This window comes from Schistocerca piceifrons, chromosome 5 (genome assembly GCF_021461385.2).
Source record: "Schistocerca piceifrons isolate TAMUIC-IGC-003096 chromosome 5, iqSchPice1.1, whole genome shotgun sequence".
Taxonomy (NCBI): Eukaryota; Metazoa; Arthropoda; class Insecta; order Orthoptera; family Acrididae; genus Schistocerca; species Schistocerca piceifrons.
In genome coordinates, this window is record NC_060142.1 from 72,342,672 (window position 1) to 72,369,044 (window position 26,373).

Genomic DNA, 26,373 nt, shown 5'->3' on the forward strand with positions numbered 1-26,373 from the left:
TGCGTAGGATCCTACGGTCTTGGCGTGCATCCGTGCGTCGCTGCGGTCCGGTCCCAGGTCGACGGGCACGTGCACCTTCCGCCGACCACTGGCGACAACATCGATGTACTGTGGAGACCTCACGCCCCACGTGTTGAGCAATTCGGCGGTACGTCCACTCGGCCTCCCGCATGCCCACTATACGCCCTCGCTCAAAGTCCGTCAACTGCACATACGGTTCACGTCCACGCTGTCGCGGCATGCTACCAGTGTTAAAGACTGCGATGGAGCTCCGTATGCCACGGCAAACTGGCTGACACTGACGGCGGCGGTGCACAAATGCTGCGCAGGTAGCGCCATTCGACGGCCAACACCGCGGTTCCTGGTGTGTCCGCTGTGCCGTGCGTGTGATCATTGCTTGTACAGCCCTCTCGCAGTGTCCGGAGCAAGTATGGTGGGTCTGACACACCGGTGTCAATGTGTTCTTTTTTCCATTTCCAGGAGTGTATGTGGGCGAGAGTAGGATCGCTATGCAGGCAGCTTCAAACCTATATCGACCATTCGCCTCTCCTACCACGATCCTCGCAAGCTCGTTCCATTTAATATCGCTTTGCGATGTTATGGCCAGATTTTTAAACGGCGTTCCTTCGATTTGCGCCACATTTGCCTTGGAAGCCCAAGTGAATGTCCCCCATAGCACAATACTGCCACTCCATGTGAACAGCCGAGGCGTAGTGTATTTTTTTGATCAGCCATTCACCTGCATCGTGTGTCTACCTGGAGTAACAAAAACGCGATTCATTCCATCGGGCGACCATTTCCATTGAACCACGGTTCAATGTCGATCGTCGTGTGCCCACTGAAATGTTAATTACCGATGTCGTCCACTCATTATGGGAATACGTGAGGTTCGCCTGCTACAGAACCCCATGTCCAACAGTGTGCTTTGAATGGTGTCCTCAGAAACACATTTGCCTGCACCAGCATTGTAATGTGGCATCGTACTTGTCACAGATCGCAGCCTACTATGCTTTACTTCAAGCCTCCGCCCTCCAAATTTGGTGATAAAGTAAGGACATTCAGGAGTTTGTCACCTACCCGTGATTTCTCCGTCCTGCAGCCACATTCCACAGAAGCTCACGACAGATACTACACAGACACCATACCAGCTTCGCCATCTCCGACATGCTGGTACCCAGGCGCAGGGCCATGGCAGTCACCCTTACATCACAATGGATATACCCACCTGCTCTCCGTACCGTCACTAGAATGATTCCCCACTTGGCTCTGCTCCACTTATATACTCCTGTCATCTTGTAACTTTTGTAAGAACCCATCGCTCTTACTAAAACTCCAGAAATATCTGAGTTTAATCTGTTAGTCCGTAGAGGATGGTATAAGAGGAGTACAGTATGATTGGCTGTGTTTTTGCATCTGAGGTATGCGGAGATTAAGACAACCCTTCTTTGGACTCTCTTAGTGAGTACTCGTGTAGGATTCTTTCAGTCAGCCAGTCAGCAACAGCCGGCAGAGATACACGCAGAAACAGGGTTGTAACCGATTTTGTGACTTTTACGACTTCCCAACTGGGATCGAATTTTTATGATATAATCTGTGAGCTTTAATAGTTTACTTTCTTGAGTTTCTGAGTGTTAATTTAATATCTAATAGCCACAGTTTCGTTAACGTCGGAAAAAAATCGATTTTATGACATATTACAAGTTCCTAATCACGGGCGAATTATATAGTTTCGCCTTAGTGCTTCGGTGGTTAGGTTTTTGAATCTCTGTGTATTGAACTAATTGACTAGACACAGTGCCGATAGTTCGATTATATGGGTACTTTAGTTTTCCACGTTCTTTAGTATGGATAGAGACTGTGATTGTTTTGTGCTGATGCGAGCAGAGTTGGTGACACTTCGCTCTCAGCTCCATGCTGTACTGGCTTCAAATACACAGCTTGAGACTGCAGTAGATGGGCACCACTGTTGTGGGCCAGCCGTGGATCCAATGGACGTCAAGTCCGTCAGAGTCCTCCCGTCGACAACCAAACATGCTGTAAGGTGACGAAGAGCGTAGCGGCAAAGGAAGTTCTAAGAAGATCAATCATCAGGAGTTGGAGTATGCAGGACCGATGACTCGATCCCGGACTAGGACGACGTAACACCGAGACGCTGTTCTCTTAAGAAGAAAACAATGTCGCAAAATAAGCTGAGTAGCACAGTCACTGTGGTGTAGTGGATGTGATACTAGACTGTTGCACGGAGGGTCGTGAGTTCAAAACTCACCTGAACTGTAAAATCTTAATTTCTATATTCGGTTCGAGTACATTCTAGAAGTATTTGAGAATCATTGTACTGGAATGTTCTGTAACTGTATATATAGCGTATGTGTTCTGGCCGGAGGGAGTTCGCTCCACGCTCTTGTATGTGCAAGTGCTGAATAAACCTTCGTTAAGTGAAGTTAGTGTTCGTCATTCATCTAATTACACCTTCTTCTACGTGACAGTATAAACCAATGATTCGTCCAGGAATCAACTTATAATGTGTTCAAAAATGTTCAAAGACCAACATGGATGCGTTTCAACATCAGATGAGCAATCGATGGACCAATTGCGCTGGATGCTAGGTGCTTTGTGAAACCATATTTTTTCTTCAAGAATATGAATTTGGCGCCCCATGAAATTGTGCCGTACGGGACAGATACGCCGGTTTGCCCCTCTCCCTTCTCTTCCCCTTCCCCTTCCCCTCCGCCCTACGGATCCGGGCCGTAGCTCGGCGGTCGGCACGTCTGACTGCTATCCGACGTACTCGTGTTCAGTTCCCGACACTACCAAGCACTGTCCTCTGGTAGGTACAGTCAGCCTCGAAGCTGCAACCGAGGATCTACTCAAAGCCGACATACCCGACAACGGTCGGGAACACAGTGTGCGCACCCCGTGCCCCTTCATGTTGTTGTTGATGTTGCTGTTGTGCTGTTCATGCAGATGTCGATAGTAGTCTCTCCTGTGCAAACCTCTTCATCTCTGCATGACTAGCGCATCCTACATTTACTTCAACCCGTTTACTGTATTCAAGCTGGGACTCCGTCTACAGTTCTTACCCGCACACACTTACTTCCGTTTTCAAATTGATCGTTTCTTGATGCCTGAAAATCTGTCCTATCAGCCTATCCCTTCTTTTTGTTAAAATATGCTGTAAATGTTTGTTCTGTACCTCCTCATTTCTTATTCAGTGGTCACAGTCTAATCTCCAACGTTCTTCTGCAGCACCGCAAATCGGAAGTACATGAAATGCATTCGCAATTGCCAATATGGAAAGCTATCAGTTGTATGATGGAACGACAGCAATGGAAATTTGTGCAGGGCCGCGACTCGAAGCCGGATTTCCCGCTTATCGAGAGCGGTCGCCTTACCATTAGGCTATCCGAGGACGGCTCACGGCAAGAAGCAAACTTCCATACAAAGTCAGCCATGTATATACAACGCGCACTCGTACGTCCACTTCGTACATTCCCGTACATGCATGGCATTTTACTTTAAAGTCGCTTGTCCGATGTCGGCAGATAAATACAATAGTGCAGTGCCTGTGTTATTCCAAATTACCGATCACTGTTCCTTTGGACAAGTGTTATTCCGAATTGCGATGTAAAGTTCCTTAGGACATGCGTGCGTATCCAAAGGAGCGTTGTACCGTAATTCGGAATACACAGGTACTGCAATATCCTACATATCAGAAGCTTCTACTCTCTTGTTGTCTGAACTGTTTATCGCCCACTTCGATACGAAACTTCACTCCAGTCTAATCCTTTCTAAACACTTAATTTGGTACTATGTAATCCAGTGGCTTTGTCAAGCATAAAACGAACGCGGCAAGGTCACAGCGTCCGTCCAGACCAATCATCGGCACAAAGGTACAGACGGTCATAAAATTAATCCTCTAAGTCTGATCACAGATGCAAACTCCAAATAATATTACGAGTAAACGGATACCTAACTCAGACCAGTCGATTAATTAATAAACAATTGATCATACTTAAGTACTGAACTGATTCTACTAAATTAATTTTCCCAAATCGACAGTCTACATAGAGAACCATCGGTTGGAGGGGGCAGGGTAAATTTAACATTCCCCGTTTAATAATTCAGAAAACGCCTAAGATGGCGAAATCTAGCTTAGTTTTCTGGCCGTTATTTCGAATCATCGATGCAGTCACAAATTGTCGGAGACACACACCGTTCTCCCGCATTTTGAGAATTCGTTCCACTTCAGGTCTGGCAACTTGAGGGTCGTAAGTCGACCACTGCGGGCGGCCAGGACGGCAGCAACGAATGACTCGGAGCACTATGGGACTAAGGTCATCAGTCCACTAGAACTTAGAACTACTTAAACCTAACTAACCTAAGGACATCACACACATCCATGCCGGAGGCAGGATTCGAACCTGCGACCGTAGCGGTCGCGCGGTTCCAGACTGAAGCGCCCAGAACCGCTCAACCACTCGGCCGGCTCGGCAGCAACGGTTCCACGTCTCACACCAGTTATGCCTTTTCGTGTACTGGGGACGTGCATCAGCTCTTCCCCCACTCCACTGCAGCTTCCTGAGGTGTCAACAACGCGACGTTCAGTGTACGGCAGTTACCACCGTTTAGTGGCTAGTGCTTCCCATTACCTTGGGAACGGTGTAGGTTAGTCATCGGCGAATCACTCGAGATATTTAGAGCTACCAAGCACATCACAATTGCAGTGGTCACGACACTACCACCACTACGTCTGCGCGGCAGTTCACTGGCGCTGCAGATGGACATGTTGCGTGCCGACCCCTGTTGCTGTCATCGTGAGCGCGAGCTGTGGTTAGTTTCTTCTGTTATACTGGTATCTCTTATTTCATTTCTGTGCTGTCTCTTGTAAGAGATCTTTATTCTGAAGACGGTTTTATTGTCTTAACTTGTGTACTTTCAAATTGTTCTACAGCAGTTCTTTTTCTCGTCAGCGGTTACATTCCGAGAGTGATAATTTATGGAGACTTGTGACAGCACTAACTCTCATTTAATTTTTCATTTTCGAATGTATGTTCGTCCAGATTATCCTGACTTCCATTATCTGTAACTTCCCTATTGCCCCTTTCGTAAATCAGTTCCTTATTAGGAGATGAAATACATGCTGTAAGGAACAAAGTCCAATGCCTGGGACGGAAGATCCGCAGGTCAGTGATCTGCTAGCGAACAATGTTAGTCGATCCTTCTTTGTCAAGCCTCTGCAGTTACATCCACCAACACCCGGAGACTAGAATTAGATGCTAAGAAATTTCTCTTTTTCAATAATGCTTTCCTTGTTGGTGCCAGTGCACATTTTATGTGGTGTCATCGCCAGACACCACACTTGCTAGGTGGTAACCTTTAAATCGGCCGCGGTCAGTTAGTATACGTCGGACCCGCGTGTCGCCACTATCAGTGATTGCAGACCGAGCGCCGCCACACGGCAGGTCTAGTCTAGAGAGACTTCCTAGCACTCGTCCCAGTTGTGCAGCCGACTTTGCTAGCGATGGTTCACTGTCTACATACACTCTCATTTGCAGAGACGACAGTTTAGCATAGCCTTCCGCTACGTCATTTGCTACGACCTAGCAAGGCGCCATATTCAGTTACTATAATTACTACAAGAATGTATTCTGAAGAGATAATATTGTGAATCACGTACCGTCAAGAGCGACGTTCATCATTAATGGATTAAAGTTATCAAACTAATTACGTCCGCTTTCTGAATTCTCATTCCCTGTCATGTTCCAGACCTCACGTCAGTATAGTTCTTCCCTCCTCACGCCAGCCTGCGTGAGCTAAAACGCGTGCATTTCGGCCTCCACTCGTAACACGGTGTTGGCTCTTCTGCTAACACAAAATTTTGTATCCTATGTACTTCTGCCATTGTCAGTTATTTTGGTGCCTAAATAGCGAAACTCATCGACTAGTCATACTGTCTCGTTTCCTAATCTAATTCTCTTAGTATCGCCAAATTTTATTCCACTAAACTTCATTTCCTTTTCTTGATGTTCATCTAATAACCTGTTTCTAACACGGTGTTCACACCTTTCATCCCCCTTCCAAGTCGTTTGCTGTGTGTGACAGAACTGCAATCTAACAGACAAACCTAGAAGTTTTTATTTCTTCTCCCTGAACTTTAATTGCCTTTCCAAATTTCTTTTTTGTTGCCTTCCTTGCTTGCTCAATGGATATAGTCTAGTCATACTCTATACGTTATTAATCTCCAATCATCATCAATGAAAATCATAATGTGAAATCACACATTCGCGCTTTCATCTAGTGAAAAATAAATATGGCTGTGGTCCATGGAATTCTTCTATTCCTATTGTTTCGTCCAATACTACGTTGGACATCCTCAGAGGTACGGCTGGTCCTGTTGAGTCCTGCCGACTGACGAGTCGGGCGTCGGAGAGCGACCTAAATACCGAGGAAAGTGGGCGTGGTCTAGCTCGCACATAGTAGCAGAGAGAAAACTAGTCAAAGATAAAATGTAACTATCGATAATAGTCCGTCATAGATACAAATCTCTCATCGATTCTATAACGCCACTGTTCATATCTCGTTTAATTTCAAGGCCTCTTCTTGTCTATTAAAATTATCTTCATGTTTATAAATTTCAATAGCCTACCTATACAGTCGTGGATAATAGTTCGTGGTAGCACTTAAAACTGTAGTTTCAGAAAACTTAACTACATGGTCACCTGACTGAAGTGCATGTTCCGCAACGGCCGATTTATCTATTTTTCCCAGTCAGCAAAGACTTTTATGCTCCTTTACCCTCGTATTCACACTTCTTTTCGTAGTACCAATGTAGACCTTGCCACAAGTACACGGAATTTTATACACACTGCTAGATGATAATGGTGGCCTTCTATCTTTAACAGAATTAAGTACTTGTCCTTGTACTCTCCCCGTAGAGTCTTCTAATCGTGCAATGAAACTACAGTTTTGAGTGCTACCACGAACTATTATCCACGACTGTATAGGGAGGCCATTGAAATTTATAAACATGAAGATAATTTTAATAGACAAGAAGAATCCTTGAAATTAAGCGAGATATGGACAGTGGCGTTACAGAATCGATAAGTGATTTGTATCTATGACGGACTATTATCGATAGTTACATTTTATCTGTGACTAGTTTTCTCTCTGCTACTATGTGCAAGCTAGACCACGCCCACTTTCCTCGGTATTTAGGCCGCTCTCCGACGCCCGACTCGAACCTCCCGCAAACTCGATCCTCCTCATCCTCTTGTCTCACCCATCCTCTCCCACCCCGCCCGCTGCCGCGCCTGTATTCCCACGTCCCACCCGGTCTCCATCTCTCCACCCTCCTCACCCTCTCCCGAGGTGGCTTCCGCCAGCTCCCCTTCCTGATGATGTCCTCCTCCCCTCCATCTACCCCTCCTACCAACTTTGATCCTCCCTCCTTCTTCCTATGTCTGTTCCTTTGGGCACCCTCCCTCCCTCCTTTCTCCCTCCTCCCTTTCTCCCCACTCCTCCCCTGGGCCTCCCCTCCCCTGTCCCTCTACTCCTCCTCCCATCTCCTCAGCCATTGGCATCTTTGTTCTCCCCTCTCCACCCCCCTCAACCTTCTTCCCCTCTTGGCAGGTCCCCGGACTCGCACACGCTACGTGGACTTTCGCACGCCGGAGATCATCGCCATCAGTGTCTCGTGTGTGTGCCTTCGTTTTGTGTTTTTAGTGTCTGCCGTCACGCTTCTCCGTTCACTTGTGTCGTCGGATTCATCAGTGTTATGTGCGCCGTGTCAACGTGTTTTCAGTGTCGTTATCGTCGAGTGTGAACGGCTCCGTGTTTTTTGTGTATCTGTGACCACTACTTTTTGCCCATCACTATGTTCTTTCTAATTCTCCATTCTGTGTACTGTTATTGTTACCACTATGGCTGAAGAGCGGCGTAGCATGCCGCTGACAGCCTACCTGATTGTTCAGGTATTGAAATTACAATAAAGAAAAAAAAAAAGGAGCCCGACTCGTCAGTCGGCAGGACTCAGCAGGACCAGCCATACCTCTGAGGATGTCCAACGTAGTACTGGACGAAACGTTAGGAATAGAAGAATTCCATGGACCACGGCCATATAACCTGTAAGGATTATCAACAACAGTTCCATCCGGTTGTGAAAGCCTTCATTAAGTGATGAAAAATAAATAAATAAATCCCAAGAATGAGAGAAGACATGGCCTGAATCACACCAAAGCAGCGACTGAGTCCAGTTACTGTACATTGCTGCACCATCGAGACATCATCAGATTTTCATAACAACAACAACTGTTTTGGAAAATATCAGTTTCATTGAAATTTGGAGTAATATAAAAAATACAGTAAAGGTGCGTTCACGCGATGTTTTTTTTCTGTTCAGCTTCGCGCGCACCAACATTTCCGAAAGTGCAACTACGCATGCGCATTTGTGTACACCACATTTCCTCGAAATGGAGACCGTGCGTAAAAGCGCATTGTTTTGCGGGAAGGTTCGGTGGGAAACTCTTGCGCTGTGTAGCAGACGTCAGACAGCTGCCGCCCATGTGTGTTTCGTGGTGCAGTGTAGTGTGTTGCTTTAAAGCGGTTTCTGTTCAATAATGTCCGTTGACTACAAAGAAAGCTCGCTTAAGTCTGTAGATGCTTACAGTTGTGGTGAGCGTACTGTAAGACCTTCAGTACACACACCATCAGATTATTTGACCTGTCGCTCTAACGAACTAGGCGAGTGTCAGCAATATGTCTCGTGGTCTTATCGTGGCGTGTTTATCTTCTGCCGTTAGGTCAGACGACAGAAATGCCACTTGCACGCTTAGAGTAGCAGATTGACGGTGACCAAATTTAAACAGAACTTAATTAATTTTCACACACATTTATTAAAATAATAACAAGTATAAAAATTACTTAACTTGGTTCTGGATCCATATTTACAATTGACAATCTGAAGTTCCCTTGGTATTGGTACATTAATCTTAGTCTCACATACATCTCTGATACTTGACAAAAGTGTCTATACATTTATCTTCATGGCTATGTACAGGAATATGGTAATCTTATCAGGCGCAGACTGAAACTTGACTATAGACTGGTACCGACAAATGTAGAACTCGTACAGACTGGTACAGACTAATGCAGACTGTAAGAGACTGGTGCAGACAAATGTAGACCGACTAATCGGAGGTCTATACACTTGTTATAATACCTCGCGCTTTCATGTATCACTGTGCGAGTGTGATCCACGAGGAGAAAAGGTTCTACGTTAGCAGCAATCTCATTGACTGCGTTACATATTATTACGCGGATCGGTGGAAGCAGAATTTGTTCCGTCTCTATGGCAACGCCATCTCGTAGTGCGGAGACAGACGAGCGCTGCGCTTGCGCTGTTGTGCTTAGTGGGGCGCCCTCTATTGGAAAAGTTGTGTACGCACTGACTACGCGGAACTATGTACTCAACAGTCATACGGAATGCTGCTCTAAGGATTACGCGAATAAAAATTTGAAGCGTGGTGCGATGAGCGTCTTCGATCATGTTAGCGCAAAGACTAAGTCTCGAAGCAGGAAGAAACAACCTATAAACCTATGAAAATTGTTTATAAATACTTTGGACAAATATTAATGTTATGGCAACTTAATAGCAGAACATTTGAAGACGTAACGGCTGTGCTCACCGCAGTTCCAGTTCTTTCGGACTTGCATGCATCGTAATTCGGAATAATACAGGCACTGTAACACCGTAACATTTGAAGAGCCTGACATCTGGACGAAAGAAAATACGGGACAGGTAGAACTTCTCAATCTACACTACCCGTACTAGAGATAGAAATCAACAGCCCTGATGATGTAAAAAAATACACAATTGCAAAACACAACCTCCAGCCTAGTGGGTCCTGGTGTCTACGGCAGTACCTAATTTATCGAGCATGAGTTAGGTGTGTGTGGCTCGTGTTCGTGCCATTCCTTATTTTACATCGGGTTTTTAACGTACTGCCGCCTCGTTATGTTAATTTTCAATTATTGGTGTCACTGAGTTCCTGCCTTGCCTGACCGTGAGCGGCACCAGCAGCGCTTATCGATATAGGCCCTGCCGTATTATCTTTGCTGGACTGTTATTACTTTCCGGTCGTCGAGAGTTGTTAGTTCGGACCTGGCACGGTTTGAGTTGGCACGCGGCACAAGTTCAGTCGGGGCGCGGCAGCAGTGAGGTCCGGACCGCCTTCACTCGCCCGACGGTTGCCGACACACATGATTGGAGTGGCGACGACTTTGGTTGGTCGTCGGTCGGTCGTCTTGCCGGACGACGTGTATTTGACTCGCGATCGCATATGGGTTGGTTGTGTGTGCCGACTCGTGATTCGTCCCTGTTATCATAGAGACACTGCCATTAGCATTGTCTGGTTGTTCGTGCAGGTGTTCGTGGAACTGTGTGATTTTGATTGACAAGTTGTTTTAAATGTTGTCGGCGTACTGGCTCTGAGGAGTGGGTCGTTTGGCGAGGAGCAGTGTGAACTATCGGCGGGGCGTAGTTTCACCGGGGCCCGCTGACAGTCTCTACGCGGACAGTGTAGCTACGAGATCCGTGGCTCACCGACCCTGGACACGAAAGTTGAGTTTTGATTTAACCTACCAGCAAGTCAAGACTGTTCACATTGTGTCGTTTGGAGTTCGTTGTCGGCTGTTGGGATATTCCAGCGAGCAACAATGTGGTTTTCAAGTTGGAAAATTGTAGCCACCCTCCGGTGGAGTTTCACTGTACTTGGTTATTTTGAATTGAAGTGCACCAACGGAATCTTCTGCCTTGTGGCCGCTAACGTACCGGTTACCGGCCCCGGCCGTTGACTTAAATTTCAGGCAGTGTAGTTTCCTCATCGTGTTGTTGCTGTCCCGCATGGTCTGTAGTTTAACAGCTCCGTGTATGATTGGTTGTGGGCGCCAATATCTGTGTTTTAATCTGCCAGAAAGTTTCGTATCAGCGAACACTCCGCTGCAGAGTGAAAATCTCATTCTGGAAACACCCCAGGCTGTGGCTAAGCCATGTCTCCGCAATATCCTTTCTTTCAGGAGTGCTAGTTCTGCAAGGTTCGTAGGAGAGCTTCTGTAAAGTTTGGAAGGTAGGAGGCGAGGTACTGGCAGAAGTAAAGCTGTGAGTACCGGGCGTGAGTCGTGCTTGGGTAGCTCAGTTGGTAGAGCGCTTGTCCGCGAAAGGCAAAGGTCCCGAGTTCGAGTCTCGGTCCGGCACACAGTTTTAATCTGCCAGGAAGTTTCTTCTTCTACGTTGTTCCTTTGAACTACCTGTTGTGTCCTGGTATGGTGAAGTGGAAGTTATCTTGTCGGTGGGTCCGTTGACTGTCGGTTGGTTGGGTTGTCGCCAGATCCAGAATGGTTGGCCTGACTGCCTCTCTCACCTAAGCGAGCATTAGTGTTTGAATTACAGGCCGACCCCCGAACATCTGTGCGCTCTTATGTGTACTGCCTTTTTTTTTTAAATTTGTTCTTGTTGTTGGTACTTGTATGGCTTCTAGCCGGTTTTGTGTTTTAAACTAGAGGTGTTTTACTCTTATGGCCTTCTGCCGAGTTTAAACTACTGTTTAAAGTACTCTTTCAGGACCGCATTTAAAAAAAATTGAATTTTTAAGTCTTCGGCTTTCAGCCGATTTCAATTTAACTTGTTTACTTCGGCCTAACTGAAGAACTGTTTTAACCCTCTAACGGTAAGTTTGGGGTTGGATCCGACCCCACCGAGTCTGTTTTGTTTATAACTCCCCGCTCCCTTTTCTGAGAGCGCTGTGGTTCCAGCTACCCTACCAGCCAGTCGTCCCGAGAACGCCGAGGAGGCCACGTCAGTCTGGTGAGTGACGTGCAGCTACCCTCTCTATCCGAAACCTACATTACCCGCGCTCGGGTTGGATCCGACCCCACCTTACTGTTTACGTCACACTTATTAGTTTCTATTGTGGGGAGGATTCAACCCCATATTGATGTTTATATTACATCTAAGTTTTGTTTTCTCTTCTAGTGTCTTACTAAAATGGCGCATCAACTCCTTAGAACTCCTGAGGAGATATACAACGAGTTTCTCCGACAGGAGGCTGAGTCAGAGGATGGCGACAATATCGATGCAGAAAACTGTTCAGAAACCACCTATTACATTATATGTACAAAGACATTTATTATTGAGAACTTTATATTTCGAAACTGCTGACACTATAATTATTTTCTACAAGTAGTAAGAGATGTTTCTCATTTAGTTCCTATCTGTAGAATTTCTAAAGCATTCAAGTTTCTAGTTGATGACTGAATCTATTGATTTTTTAATTTTGTAGAGAATATTTCTATTAAGGTATTTTTTTGTAATCAAATTCCTATTTTTTTCCAAAGTACTTTATCTTCTTACTTATTGACTATAAAAATAAAAAAACTTGTTATAACAAATATTATATGTGTTCAATTGATAATAAAACTTTTTCCCATTATTCATTTCTTATTTTACCCCGAAAAATCGATATTTGGAGGGTGGGGTCTGATCCAACCCCACCTTACCGTTTATGTCAGGAAACTTCACCTTACCGTTAGAGGGTTAAGATAAGACTTGCCTTTCAAATTTCTGATTATGGTTGCGTTTTAAGTTATTGGCCTTCAGCCGTTTTTAAATTAAAGTGGCTTTCAGCCGGTAATTAAGTCCCAAAGATTAAAGATCTGTGTTTAAAAAAAATTTTTTGCTCTTGTTATATTTGATGAAATAATAAAATTGTATGTTCGAGTGTAACTGACACACCCTTATTTGGGCCTCTTTCCACAATTTATTCTGTCCGTCCTGTCCTGCTGGTTAAGGAGGGCATTTCAATGTGGATGTGAACCTATATATAATATCTCTTGCATTAAACTGTGTAAACAATTTTTTATAAAACGAAAATGACGTAATACATAATGGATATAAAAGTACAGGTTGTAGACGCATGGTTGACGAGATATGGAAGTTTGGGTCTGTCTGCGAGACGTGCACGGATAGCCAAATGGTAAGGGACCGCTCGCGATAAGTGGGAAATATGGGTTCGTGTCCCTATCCGGCACAAATTTTCATTGTCACCATTCCATTACACATCTGACGATAGTCCGTATTCGCAACTGCGAATACATTGGGAAGAAGAAAAGTGGGAAGTGGTGCACGAAGTTCCCCCGTCACACACAGTAACGTGGCCTGCAGAGTACACATGTTGAAGTAGGTGTAGATGTTGTTGTTGTTGTTGTGGTCTTCAGTCGTGAGACTGGTTTGAAGTAGCTCTCCATGCTACTCTATCCTGTGCAAGCTTCTTCATCTGCCAGTACCTATTGCCGCCTACATCCTTCTGAATCTGCTTAGTGTATTCATCTCTTGGTCTCCCTCTACGGTTTTTACCCTCCACGCTGCCCTCCAATACTAAATTGGTGATCCCTCGATGTCTCAAAACATGTCCTACCAACCGATCCCTTCTTCTAGTCAAGTTGTGCCACAAGCTCCTCTTCTCCCCAATACCTCCTCATTAGTTATGTGATCTACCCATCTAATCTTTAGCATTCTTCTGTAGCACCACATTTCGAAAGCTTCTATTCTCTTTTTGTCCAAACTATTTATCGTCCATGTTTCACATGGCTACACTCCATACAATTACTTTCAGAAACGATTTCCTGACACTTAAATCTATACTCCATGTTAACAAATTTTTCTTCTTCAGAAACGCTTTCCTTGCCATTGCCAGTCTACATTTTATATCCTCTCTACTTCGACCATCATCAGTTATTTTGCTCCCCAAATAGCAAAATCCCTTTACTACTTTAAGTGTCTCATTTCCCAATCTAATTCCCTCAGCATGACCCGACTTAAGTCGACTACATTCCATAATCCTTGTTTTGCTTTTGATGATGTTCATCTTACACCCTCCTTTCAAGACACTGTCCATTCCGTTCAACTGCTCTTCCAAGTCCTTTGCTGTTTCTGACAGGATTACAATGTCATTGGCGAACCTCAAAATTTTTATTTCTTCTCCATGGATTTTAATACCTACTCCGAACTTTTCTTTTGTTTCCTTTACTGCTTTCTCAATATACAGATTGAAGAACATCGAGGAGAGGCTACAACCCTGTCTCACTCCCTTCCCAACCGCTGCTTCCCTTTCATGCCCCTCGACTCTTATAACTGCCATCTGCTTTCTGTACAATTTGTAAATGGCCTTTCGCTCCCTGTATTTTACCTCTGCCACCTTCAGAATTTGAAAGAGAGTATTCCAGCCAACATTGTCAAAAGCTTTCTCTAAAGTCTACAAATGCTAGAAACGTAGGTTTGCCTTTTCTTAATCTAGCTTCTAAGATAAGCCGTAGGGTCAGTACTGCCTCACGTGTTGCAATATTTCTACGGAATCCAAACTGATCTTCCCCGAGGTCGGCTTCGGTGTAGATATAGATGTGTAAAATTTTAAACTTCAATTACGCGGCTGTTTGGCTAACGCGAAAGTCTGAAGTGTCTTTTGAGGTTCAACGCTATCCTCTACTAGAGACGGAGGGACCCCCAAATGAAGGAAAGGAAGGGAAACATTAAAGCGGCAGCACGATCCTGGGTTGACAATTCTAGGGTCACCTCCCCGCGGTCCTCACCTGGAGTCGCTGAGCAGCCGCTGGAGCGCCTCGCGGAACGAGCGGTCGTCGATGTCGTCGTAGAGCAGCTGGAGGCCGCTGCCGGCGGCGACCGCCCTGGCCGAGTTGACGAACTGGTCCGAGAACAGCGGCAGCGTCAGAGTCGGCACCCCCGCAGCCACCGCCTCCTGCATGCCCAGCAGCCCGCCGTGCGATATGAAGAGCCGCACGTTGGGGTCATCTGCAAGGCAGGGCGATCTTCTGCAGGCAAGGTGCCAGGCAAAGTGCTACGGAAGCGTCTCTTCCGTCTTGGTAGCGCACCTTACATACTCCCTTTGTCAGAAAAGTTCCAGGACAGGCATTTTTTATTCCTGAGTTTGCAATATTAAAAGGGAACAAATGTTGCTTTTGTGTTACCAGGTGTGTGTGCGTCCTTGAAATGACCTTGGCCATGCTTCCGCACAAACTCACTAGGTGGCATGCCTGTGCTTAGCAACACACTGTTTGGGTTCTAGGCGCATTACTTACAGTGACACAGTGGATGCTCAATCTGAGCATAGAGTGAACATCTGCGTTAAGCTTGTAAGTAGGCTGTTTAGGTAACGTCACGTAGTACTCTGTATGACAATCACTGGCTGTGCTGTGTGGAGTCTGTGGCTGGATGGCATTATTGAAATATTCGCTATTGTAGTGTTGGGCAGTTGGATGTGAACAGCGTTGTAGCGTTGTACAGTTGGAGGTGAGCCGCTAGCAGTTGTGGATGTGGGGAGAGAGATGGCAGAGTTTTGAGAGCGGATGATCTGGAATTGTGTCCATCAGAGACAGTAAATTTGTAAGACTGGATGTCATGAACTGATATATATATTACGACTTTTGAACACTATTAAGGTAAATACATTGTTTGTTCTCTATCAAAATCTTTCATTTGCTAAGTATGCCTATCAGTAGTTACTGCCTTCAGTAGTTAGAATCTTTTATTTAGCTGGCAGTATTGGCGCTCGCTGTATTGCAGTAGTTCGATTAACGAAGATTTTTGTGAGGTAAGTGATCCATGAAAGGTATAGGTTATTGTTAGTCAGGTCCATTCTTTTGTGGAGATTATTGAAAGTCAGTTTGCATTGCGCTAAAAATATTGTGTTAGTTTAGTGTTGATCAGAATAAGTAAAGAGAGAAATGTCTGAGTACGTTCAGTTATGCTCAGCTGTTTGAAAATAAAATTACGTAAGAGGTTTACCAGCACAGTAGTTCATAAATTTTTCTAATGGGACGTTTCAAGCTTCGGAAAACACCTAGTGAAACCTGGATAGTGGTGAAGCAAGCGTATGCAGGCGAGGGACATACAAGATTTCGTGTTTGACAGTGTCACAAAAGGTTTCGTGAAGGCAGAGATTCGGTGCAAGACGATCTCACAGCTTGGCGGCGTCCGTCTAGAACAGATACCGATGCAAATGTGGTTCAAATGGCTCTGAGCACTATGGGACTTAACATCGGAGGTCATCAGCCCCCCAGAACTTAGAACTACTTAAACCTAACTAACGTAAGTACATCACACACACCCATGCCTGAGGCAGGATTCTAACCTGCGACCGTAGCAGTCGCGCGGTTCCGGACTGAAGCGCCTAGAACCGCTAAGCCACCGCGGCCGGCGCAAATGTGAAGCGTCTAAGGCAGTCATTGCAAGAAAACCGTCACGTAACTGTGCTTGCGACATCAGAAGAACTAGGCACCTTGCCATGTTTCGCGCGAGTCGCCCCGTCCGAAGTTGGAGTCCTCCCTCGGTCATTGGTGTGTGTGTTGTCCTTAGGATAAGTTAGTTTGAGTTATATTAACTAGTGTGCAAGCCGATGACCTCAGCAGTTTGGTCCCATAGGAACTTACCACAAATTTCCAATTTAAGAAGAACCTAATGTGAATCGTGATGTGTGTCTTAAGATTTGATGCGAAAATTTAGCGAAACAGAAACTTAATGCAATATTCATCCCTCACCTACTATCTGTCGAACAGGAAGAAGAAGGACGAAGAATTTCTGTTGAACTACTGGATAGAGCAAGATGTAATTCTACATCTGTGTCGAAGATTATTGTGAGGGATGAAAATTGGTTCTGCCAGAATGACTCTCACACGAGGGGTGAAAGTGCTGAACGTCGGAGTCCTGGATTACCAGCTTCAAAAGAAGTATAGTGACAACCTGCCAGAACAAAGACAATGTTGATCGCATTCTTTGAGAGTAAAGGATTAGTTCTCCAGCAGTACGTTCCTCCATGTCAAACAATGAATTGAACTCTTTACATCAAAATCTTTAAATGTTTGCGACAAGCATTTCGACGTCGCCGCCGTGATTTGTGACATTATCAGGATTGGTTCTTACTGTATGACAATATAAGACCCCATACTGCTTTGTCTGTTACCGAGTATCTGGCCAGACATTCTGTTATTGCCATCCCACATCCACCACATTTGCCCGACGTCCCATCTTCCGATTTTTTCTTGCTTCCGTGAATGAAAAGGCGACTGAAAGGAAGGCTTCGTGAAAATATCGCAAGCAACCAACGGGCTATGACAAATGAACTTACATGCATTGCACTCGAATATTTCCCTGCTTGCTTCCAAGACCTCCAGAAACGTTGGTCTTCATACATACATATTTAAATTAGACGAAGGTGGGACACAGCTGGTATACTTTTTACTAAAAGTGAAACTCCTCCGGCTGTACTTAAGATTTTATATTTATTCGGCAACTGGTTTCGACGCTGCATCAACGTCATCTTCAGGTCCGTACACTTTGATGAAATCAACTGTGTGTGACTCAGTACTAGAAGTCCGCAGTGAGACCCACACGTGTTCTACATACAACGTCGAAACTAGTTGCCGAATAAATATACAATCTTAAGTACAGCTAGAGTAGTTTGATTTTGAATAAAATAAGCATTGGTAGTTCTGTACAGGTAGCCACGGGGACTATTTCGGTAGGATCTAGTATTGTTACTTGGGAAATAAAAAAAAAGAGGAACACCTCTCCTGGGGGTATTCTGACGAAGTAAGAGTGCATTCAGGTCTACATATGGAGGATGGACCAAAATACGTAAAACTCAAAGACACAAGACATCACAATACCTAAAGTGGTGTAGAAAACCTGTTTGCATTTAAAAAGGCCTCCAGACGTCTCGGAATGGATAACAACAGGTGTTTAATGGTTTTAACGGTAATCGTGTGCTATCTCTTCCTCCAAAACACTTGCCACTTCAGGTAACGATATTTCAGGTGAATAGAGATCAAGTAGCCTTTCTCTCCAAAGCAAACCACAAATACTCAATAATATTGTGATCTGGCGACTGTGAAGGCGAAAATTCATCCTTGTGCTCACGAAACCAGCCTTGGATGGTGCGAACCGTCTCAGCAGAGGCCATATCACCTTCGAACACAGCATCATCACTAGAGACGAAATATTGTACCATGCGACGGGTCTAGTCAGCCAAAATGGCGAGACAATGTTCGGCAGAAATGGAGCTTTGCAGAGTACCCGTAGTTCCCACAGAATACAACAATATGGCTGCACAAAACACCTCGGAAACCCTCTCATGTTTCAGTTTTGAAACGTAAATTCAGCCAGAAGTTGGAAACAGTGTGAAACGAGACTCATCTGGCCAAATGACGTTCTTCCACTGCTCTATAGTCCAGGTTTCATGGCTTCGGCATGACGTTTTCATGTTTTGGACATTTGCATTATTGACGAGTGGTTTTGAATTTCCAGCTCGCCCTGCAGATCCCTGCTTAAGGAGCTGCCTTCTTGTTGTTTCGGTGCTGACAGGCTTCGCGAGTGCGACGTTCAGTTCCGCAGCGACTTATGCAGCTGTTTCCCTCTTACTTTCCGTCGCAAGCCTCGTGAACGGTACTATGTCACGATCACTTGACGCACAGTTTCGTCCACGTTGTGACCTAGCGCGTGATATTTTTTCACTTTCGTTGTATGTGGTATAAATCTTCCCACACGGTGCCTCTGGAGGCACCAAAAACTTCAGCTCCCTTTTTTACGGAAGCACCTTCCATAAGACCACCAACACTTTGCCCGCGTTTGAATTCGCTTAGCTCCGACACAACGTACTCATAAGTACACAGAACACAGTTCTGACCACTACTGACACTCGCAACATGTTGAGAACACCGCACAGGTGTTGTTCATGGTCAGATGCAATTTGTGTTCAAGCATGGATTTCTCGCTGTGTTTTCATATTTTTGTCCATCACCTGTATATGACTCTCATCATACTGCTGATGACATACTTTGGTCAAGTCGTGTGTTACTCAGCTCAACTACATCTACACCAGATGATATATTACGAGGCAACTAGACAAAACTCCAATTTTTCTAAATTTCTCGCAGTAATGTTATAATAATCACTGTTTAAATCTAATTCAAGCGTATCTTTAAAAGTCTCAAATAATACTTCAAAACTCAGGCTGAACGGAAAATTCACAAAGTCAAAAATTTTCAAACTATTTTTAATTTGATACGTTTTTCAAAAATCAACCTAAGCAATATATTTAGAATTGAAAAATGTAAAAAATACGTGAAAAAACGCTTATTTATCTACATTCTTGAACTAAACCAAACAAAAACTCAAATTATTATAAAAATCAATAAAAATAAAGAAAGCTTAAATAGTTTATTTGCCAACAAAAATTAAAGCCTGGAAATAATTGAACAAAAATTCAGAACGAAACAAAAAGGAAGAAAATGTAGACCCACCGTTGGTTTGAACTAGTCAGTAACGAAGGGAGGAACCGAAAAAGTAGTGCAGTGAGTGAATAAAAACAAATAGTGAAGTGTGAATAGTCAGAGTGATACAATGACTGAATATAAATCGAAAATAAAGAGTGAAAAGTATGTAAAGTGTACTTAGTGTATTTGTTAATAGAAAGTTGGGCAATGCTCAAACGTAAAGGAGGAGCAGATCTTGCCATTCCTGAAGCAAAGCAGTGAAAACAAAAACGACAGTGAAAAACCGAAACATATGAAGAGTGCGAAGTACGTTATAAGTTCCCAACGAATGAGAATGAGCACCGTGAGAAGCAGAGAAATCGAAGAACAATGAAATGAACGGACTGAAGAATCAATTGCGATGCAGTCTTATAGTAAAAGACGGCAGTCTTGAAAATATCACCCCACGACAAGCGCGCACGCCGACAAGTAAACACTACAACCTAAAAAATGAAACATTCCACTACCACAAACATGTTGTAATCGGAAAAATGGATAACATCTGCCAGTTTTGCAACGCGAAAAAAATTCAGTAGAGAAACACAAGGACTCTGTTGCGTGAATCGAAAATTCGATTGCCACCACTGGAGCCACCTCTGCAGGAAATTTTACGTTACATGATGGGGTATACTCCAGAATCAAAACACGTTCCTCAAAATATGAAAGCACACAACGCGTGCTTCCAAATGGCATCTGTAGGTGTCACTTCGATCAACGTTAGCACAGATGAAATGGATTATGTTTCCCCATCCAAGTACAAATCTATCATAACTTGGGACTATTACCACCACTACTCATAGAAGACCACAAATTTCTGCAAGTATATTTAATCAGAAATGAAGAAACAGAAACTGATCAACCATGCACAAATACCAGTGGATTGAGACGACAAGTAGTCCAAGATATGCAGAGAGTCTTACAGAAGTACAGTCAACTGATTCACACATTCAGGATAGCACTAGATCACATGATTTTTGATGACCACAAAATTATAATTCGAGCCTTGAAAGACCAGTTGGAGAACTCGTACGTCGATTTAATTCATCTCGGAGACACGAAGTCGCCATCGTAATTGTGGACAATGAAATCTCAAGGCGTGACATAATTGTATAACGAAGAAGACGAGGACTATAACGCATTTCAGAGACACACCGTTCATATGATGCCTTCCAATATCCATTAATATTTCTGTACGGAGGGGACGGAAATCATTTTAATGTCAAACAAATCAAACCTGAAACAGGCGTAGAAATAAGCAAAATATTCACTTCCAAGGGGTTCTATGCTTACCACTTAATGATCAAAGAGTGATGGAAAATGTACAAAAACCGCACTTGAACGACACACAAACCGGAGTTGATGGCTATCCCAAATATAGAAGACAATCACCCAAAAATCTTAAGTACAGCTGGAGAAATTTCATTTTTATTAAAAATTATACCAGATGTGTCCCACCTTCATCCAATTTAAATATGGATGTACGAAGACAAAAACACTGGCTTCACACCAAAAATACGAATACGAGGCAGCGACGCACTGGAAATAGATAATCAACACATACTTTCCAAGATGTTCCAAGCACACATAAACGTAGTATACTGCAGTTCAGTGAAATCCATCATATACGCCTGTAAGTATAGAAGCAAAGGCAGTGACATGGCAGTATTTCAGATAACCAAAGACAGTGACACACACAAAAAAAAAAACAGAGCCGACAGAATCCTCTTGTACCAAAATGGGAAGATACATCAACAGTAATGAAGCAGTGTGGCGCATTTTCGGTTTTCCCATGCACGAACGCGAACCAAGTGTACAAGATGTAGCAGTGGATTTGGAGAACAGGTAGAGAGTTTACTTCACAGAAGACACCGCCAGATAAATTGCAAGCGAACAACCTCAGAACACAACATTAACTAGTTTTTACCAACTGTGTCAAACGAATCCATTCGCCAAAACATTACTATATGTGGACGTCCCTACCTATAATACATGGAACACAAGACAAATCTTTCAACGACGAGTACAAGGAATTCCAGTAGTTGATCATCCAGGAGCCATGAAAACTGGCGCACTAGACCGAGTACACACCGTACATCCGAAAAACACCGAATGTTTCTGTCTCCGGATGTTGCTATGCGAAATACGGGGACCAACAAGATACATAGATATCAACACTGCTGACGGTTGCCTATGCCAGATGTACAGAGAAACAGGCCAACGATTAGGTCCACTGGAAAACAACAACCTCTGCAAATAAACAACACAAGAAGCCCCAATCAAGGCCTCAGCTGAATAAATTCGCCATAATTCTAATAACATGTAACCCATCAAATCCAAAACAACTATGGGACTCCAGAATGAGATTTTCACTCTGCAGCGGAGTGTGCGCTGATATGAAACTTCCTGGCAGGTTAAAACTGTGTGCCGAGTTCGAATCACGGTTCGGCACACAGTTTTAATCTGCCAGGAAGTTTCAACTATGAGACTCCTTCAAAAAGGATATGAATGATGACGTACTGTACCAAATCGAAATCAACCACGACACCTTCAATGAAGCACTCATTCGCCTAGAAGACAATTGTTCAGCAATAAACAACGAGACCTCAGTACAACTTGGTATTCAAGCACCATAAAAAGATGCTGCCCAAGAATGCCTCCCGTGGAGAAGACGTCATCACCTGGCTTCAACCTCCCTCGCAGACAATGGTCCACACTAAACAGAATCCGAACCAACCATGGGAATTGTGCAGCCTCCCACTTCAAAAGTGGTACGTAATTTCAACACTTGAGTGTTACTGAGGTGCTACACAGCAGACGATCCAGCACAGCATCACCGAATGCAGGACAAGAAAGTATAATTTTATATTAAAAATGAAGAAATTCCTCCAGCTGTATTTAAGGTGTTGATTTCACTTTGGCAACTAGTTTCAACGCTGTAACGTCATCTTCAGGCCCAACACTTGTTGACGTCAACTGCGTGCGGCTGATACTGGAAGTCAGTGGTGAGATATGGACGTCCATATCTCACCACTGACTTCTAGTATCGGCCACACGCAGTTGACGTCAGTAAGTGTTGGGCCTGAAGATGACGTTGTTACAACGTTGAAACTAGTTGCCAAAATAAAATCGACACCTTCAATACAACTGGAGGAATTTCTTCATTTTTAATATAAATTTAAACTAGCTGATGTCCCACTGTCTCCATTTCAACTATGGATGAACGAAGAAAGTATAATGGCAGTGCTAATGAATTTGCTCTCGCGACTCCACAAACTATAGACTGCATTCGTAATCTATACATACAAGTGTAAATTTCAATCATGGCAGATGTTGTATCTCCAGCCACACGCTAAGTAAATAAATAAGTGTGCCAAACTTCGAAATTACGAAGGAAAAAAGCTACAACATAAACGAACTACTTCAATACATTGCTGACAACGAACCACTTCTCATCGACAATCAAAAGGAAACTTACAACGTTATCATGGGCCACATCGACAACAACAATGGCGGAATTATTTACTTGTCGCACCAGGCGGCAGTGGGTAAACGTTTCTAACAACTCCATTACTGGCGAACATACGTGCTAAACAAACATCGCACTTCCACAGGCATCATCCGTCGTTGCAGTCACAATTATGGAAGGACGAACTGCCCATTCCGCCCTATAAGTACCGTTGAATATATCGAAAGAACAAAGCCCGGAACGTAAAATCTCAAGAGCATTTGGACGGGGTGAATTAAAACAAGCTAAAATTATCTTCTGGGACGAGTGCACAATGGCACATAGAAAAACCACTCGAAACCATGGACAGAACATAGCAAGACTTGCGAGGGAACTCTGAAGCAATGGCAAGAGCTCTATTCATACTTCCAGGAGATTTTCGACAAGCCCTTCCAGTTATCCCCAAGCAGTCGAGATCAATGCATGCTTTAGAAAATCACATCTCTGGCCACACATACAAATACTGCAGCTAACAAGAAATATGAGAGTTGAACTATCGAAAGACGAAACAGCAGAACATTTTGCTCAACAGCTTCTACAAGTAGGCAAAGGCACATATCCTACTGACCAGATGACAGGCCTTATTAAAGTCAGCAGTGATTTCTGCAACATAGCCATCGCTGAAAAAACGAACTCATCGACCAAATTTATCCAAACAATGTTCACAACTATATCGATTCGGACTGCCTATTTGAAATGGTAATTTTGGCAACTAAATATAATATTGTCGATGACGTCAACATAAATATTGAAAAGAAAATTCCCGTTGAAGATAGAATGTACAAATCGATCGAGACGATAATAAACGTTGAAGAAAGTGTGACCTTCCGTACAGAATTTCTAAACTCTTTGCAAGTATCAGGACTGTCACTACACTGTCTTCGACATAAAATTGTATCTCCTCTCACACTACTCAGAAATATCTACTCACCAAAACTATGTAATGGAACAGCTATCGGATAACATCACTGAAGCCGAAATGATGACTGGTAAGTATAAAGGACACACACCATTTATCACTAGAATACAACTGATGTCTACTGGACTGCTATTCAAATTTAAAAGACTGCAATTTTCAATCAAATTAACATACAGTTTTACAATTAACAAAGCGCAAGGATAAACTTTAAAATATTGTGGCAGCAACTTCAAAGAATCCTTCTTCTCTCAAGGTCAACTATACGAGAGTGGGAAATTGGAAAAATTTATATATATATATATATATATATATATATATATATATATATATATATATATATATATATATATATATATATATATATATACCGGATAACAAAATGAAAAATGTTGTTTGTGAACAATTATTGTAAATAGTTAGAACATTTTTCAATATCTTTTTTACCTCTTATACTTTAAAGTTTATCCTTTCATTGCAACTACCACACAATCTTTCATCAACACCGTGAGCGAAGTAGGGTACGGCAGCTAGTTCATTACAGGCAGAGGCTTCTTAAAATAGCTGTAAGATGTCCCTTACTCAGAACATCGTTCTGTGGGATCCACTTCTGAGCTCTGACGTTCGGCGGCAGTCCCGGGAGGTTGACCGGGTCGGCTTTCCAGAGAACGCGTTGGGGTACGGACGCGAAGGCGTCCACAATCGCTTTGAACTTCTCCGGGTCGAAGGTCTCAACTCGCACCATCGATCCCAAGCTGAAGTAGATCACACCGTGTGGACTGTCGTCCAGGAACTTCTGTATGTCCTACGCAAAAGAAACAATCTATGTACACGATATGCTCCCATGTTTTCGTATTTTCCTTAACGTCTGAAAAGCTTATTGTTAAGTAGGTAGATCCCTTTGTCCAATGAAAGAACAAACATGTAGCTCACAGGTGTTTCAATGATAGTACAACTATGCCTTTAATATAACGCTTAAATCGTAGAAGTTCGTATAAAACACAGGATGCTTCACAAACGAAGCGGCCAAATACACCACCTAACGGAGGCAGCTGACGCAGCTGAAATTGTAAGAGACTGATGCTAATTATGAACATTAAAGTACATAAGCCTAGCAACACACAAAAAAGGAAGGGCACGTTGGGTTTAATGTCCAATCGATGCACACATCGCTGGCCGGTGTGGACGAGCGGTTCTAGGAGCTTCAGTCTGGAACCACGCGACCGCTACGGTCACAGGTTCGAATCCTGCCTCGGGCATGAATGTGTGTGTGATGTCCTTAGGTTAGTTAGGTTTAATTAGTTCTAAGTTCTAGGGGACTGATGACCACAGATGTTAAGTCCCATAGGGCTCAGAGCCATTTGAACCAATTTTCTTGATGCACACGTCACTAGAAACTCAGCACAAACTTGGGAAGGAAAGAGATAGTATGCTTTACTGATGAACCATTCCAGCGTTTGCATAAAGCGATTTAGCAAAATCCGAGTGTCGTTGGTCGTAAGGGTATACGAACCACCGTCCTCCGGAATGTTAGTGCCGTGTGTCAGCGCTGCAACAACTCGCTCGGTGGATTTGGAAGACTCATCCAGTGCGAGACACACATATATCGAGTTACGTGTTGTTTAATGTATAAGCAACACAGGAAAGTTGACTGCCAAAAAGATATTACGAACAATATTACTTGCGCATGCGTTTAGAGAAGAGGTAAAATTTTTGTGTACTATCTCTTTGGAAATGACTTTTAGTTGTCTTTCATTATGTATAGTTGTCTAGTATTAATAGATGTACACTGTTACACTGATCTAGATGTCATGTGCTTTAGACACAAATAATAATCATCATCATCATCTTCTTCTTCTTCTTCTTCTTCTTCTTCTTGTTCATCATAATGTTCCTTCCGCCAGCCGAAAAGTAGTCCGTTGGTTCGCCTTTTAGTTCTTTCATGTGCAGTTATCATCTAATTTAATTTTCGATGCCCCCCACACAATACTTCTGTGGACGTTATAAAACACCTTAACTGATAGATTTTCCTCCTGAAACAATGCATAAAATCAAAAGAAGGAAACACGAAAAATGCAGAGCAATTTCCCTTACCTTCTGATTAAGAGTAAAGTCATATGACATTGTAGACGGTGAGACGTTGACCGACACGGACAACCGACTAGACGGGGAACATTCCTTTCTCTGACAGCAGTTGCACCTTTATGTGAATGGTGTCTTAAGTGCAACCTTTACATTGACATTATAATGGGTACGTCTGAAGTTTAGAGTCTTATTCTGTGCTGTTATAGGCGTTGAAACAGAATGGCCGGCCGGTGTGGCCGAGTGGTTCTAGGCACTTCAGCCTGGAACCGCGCACCCGCTACGGTCGCAGGTTCTAATCCTGCCTCGGGCATGGATGTGAGTGATGTCCTTAGTTTAGTTAGGTTTAAGTAGTTCTATGTTCTACGGGACTGATGCCCTCAAAAGTTAAGTTCCATAGTGCTTAGAGCCATTTGAACCATTTTTCATAAATTTTAGTTCAATCTGCTCGCTCTTCCATCTTCTTCCGTTCTTCAATATATATGTCATGCTG

The 26,373-nt window shown here is 43.6% G+C and overlaps 1 protein-coding gene and 1 non-coding gene across 2 annotated transcripts in view; one reads left to right on the forward strand and one right to left on the reverse strand.

The window, feature by feature from the left end:
* LOC124797822 (UDP-glycosyltransferase UGT5-like) overlaps positions 1-26,373 on the reverse strand; it is a 160,491-nt gene that overhangs the window by 9,137 nt on the left and 124,981 nt on the right. Inside the window, exons 5-6 of the mRNA XM_047260849.1 lie at positions 24,381-24,603; positions 14,641-14,860 (exon numbers count right to left, since the gene is read on the reverse strand). Coding sequence (XP_047116805.1) covers positions 14,641-14,860; positions 24,381-24,603 — 443 coding nt within the window. The remainder of the gene's footprint in view (positions 1-14,640; positions 14,861-24,380; positions 24,604-26,373) is intronic.
* Positions 11,177-11,251, forward strand: Trnas-cga. Its single transcript has one exon. It is a non-coding gene; the product is annotated as a tRNA-Ser (tRNA).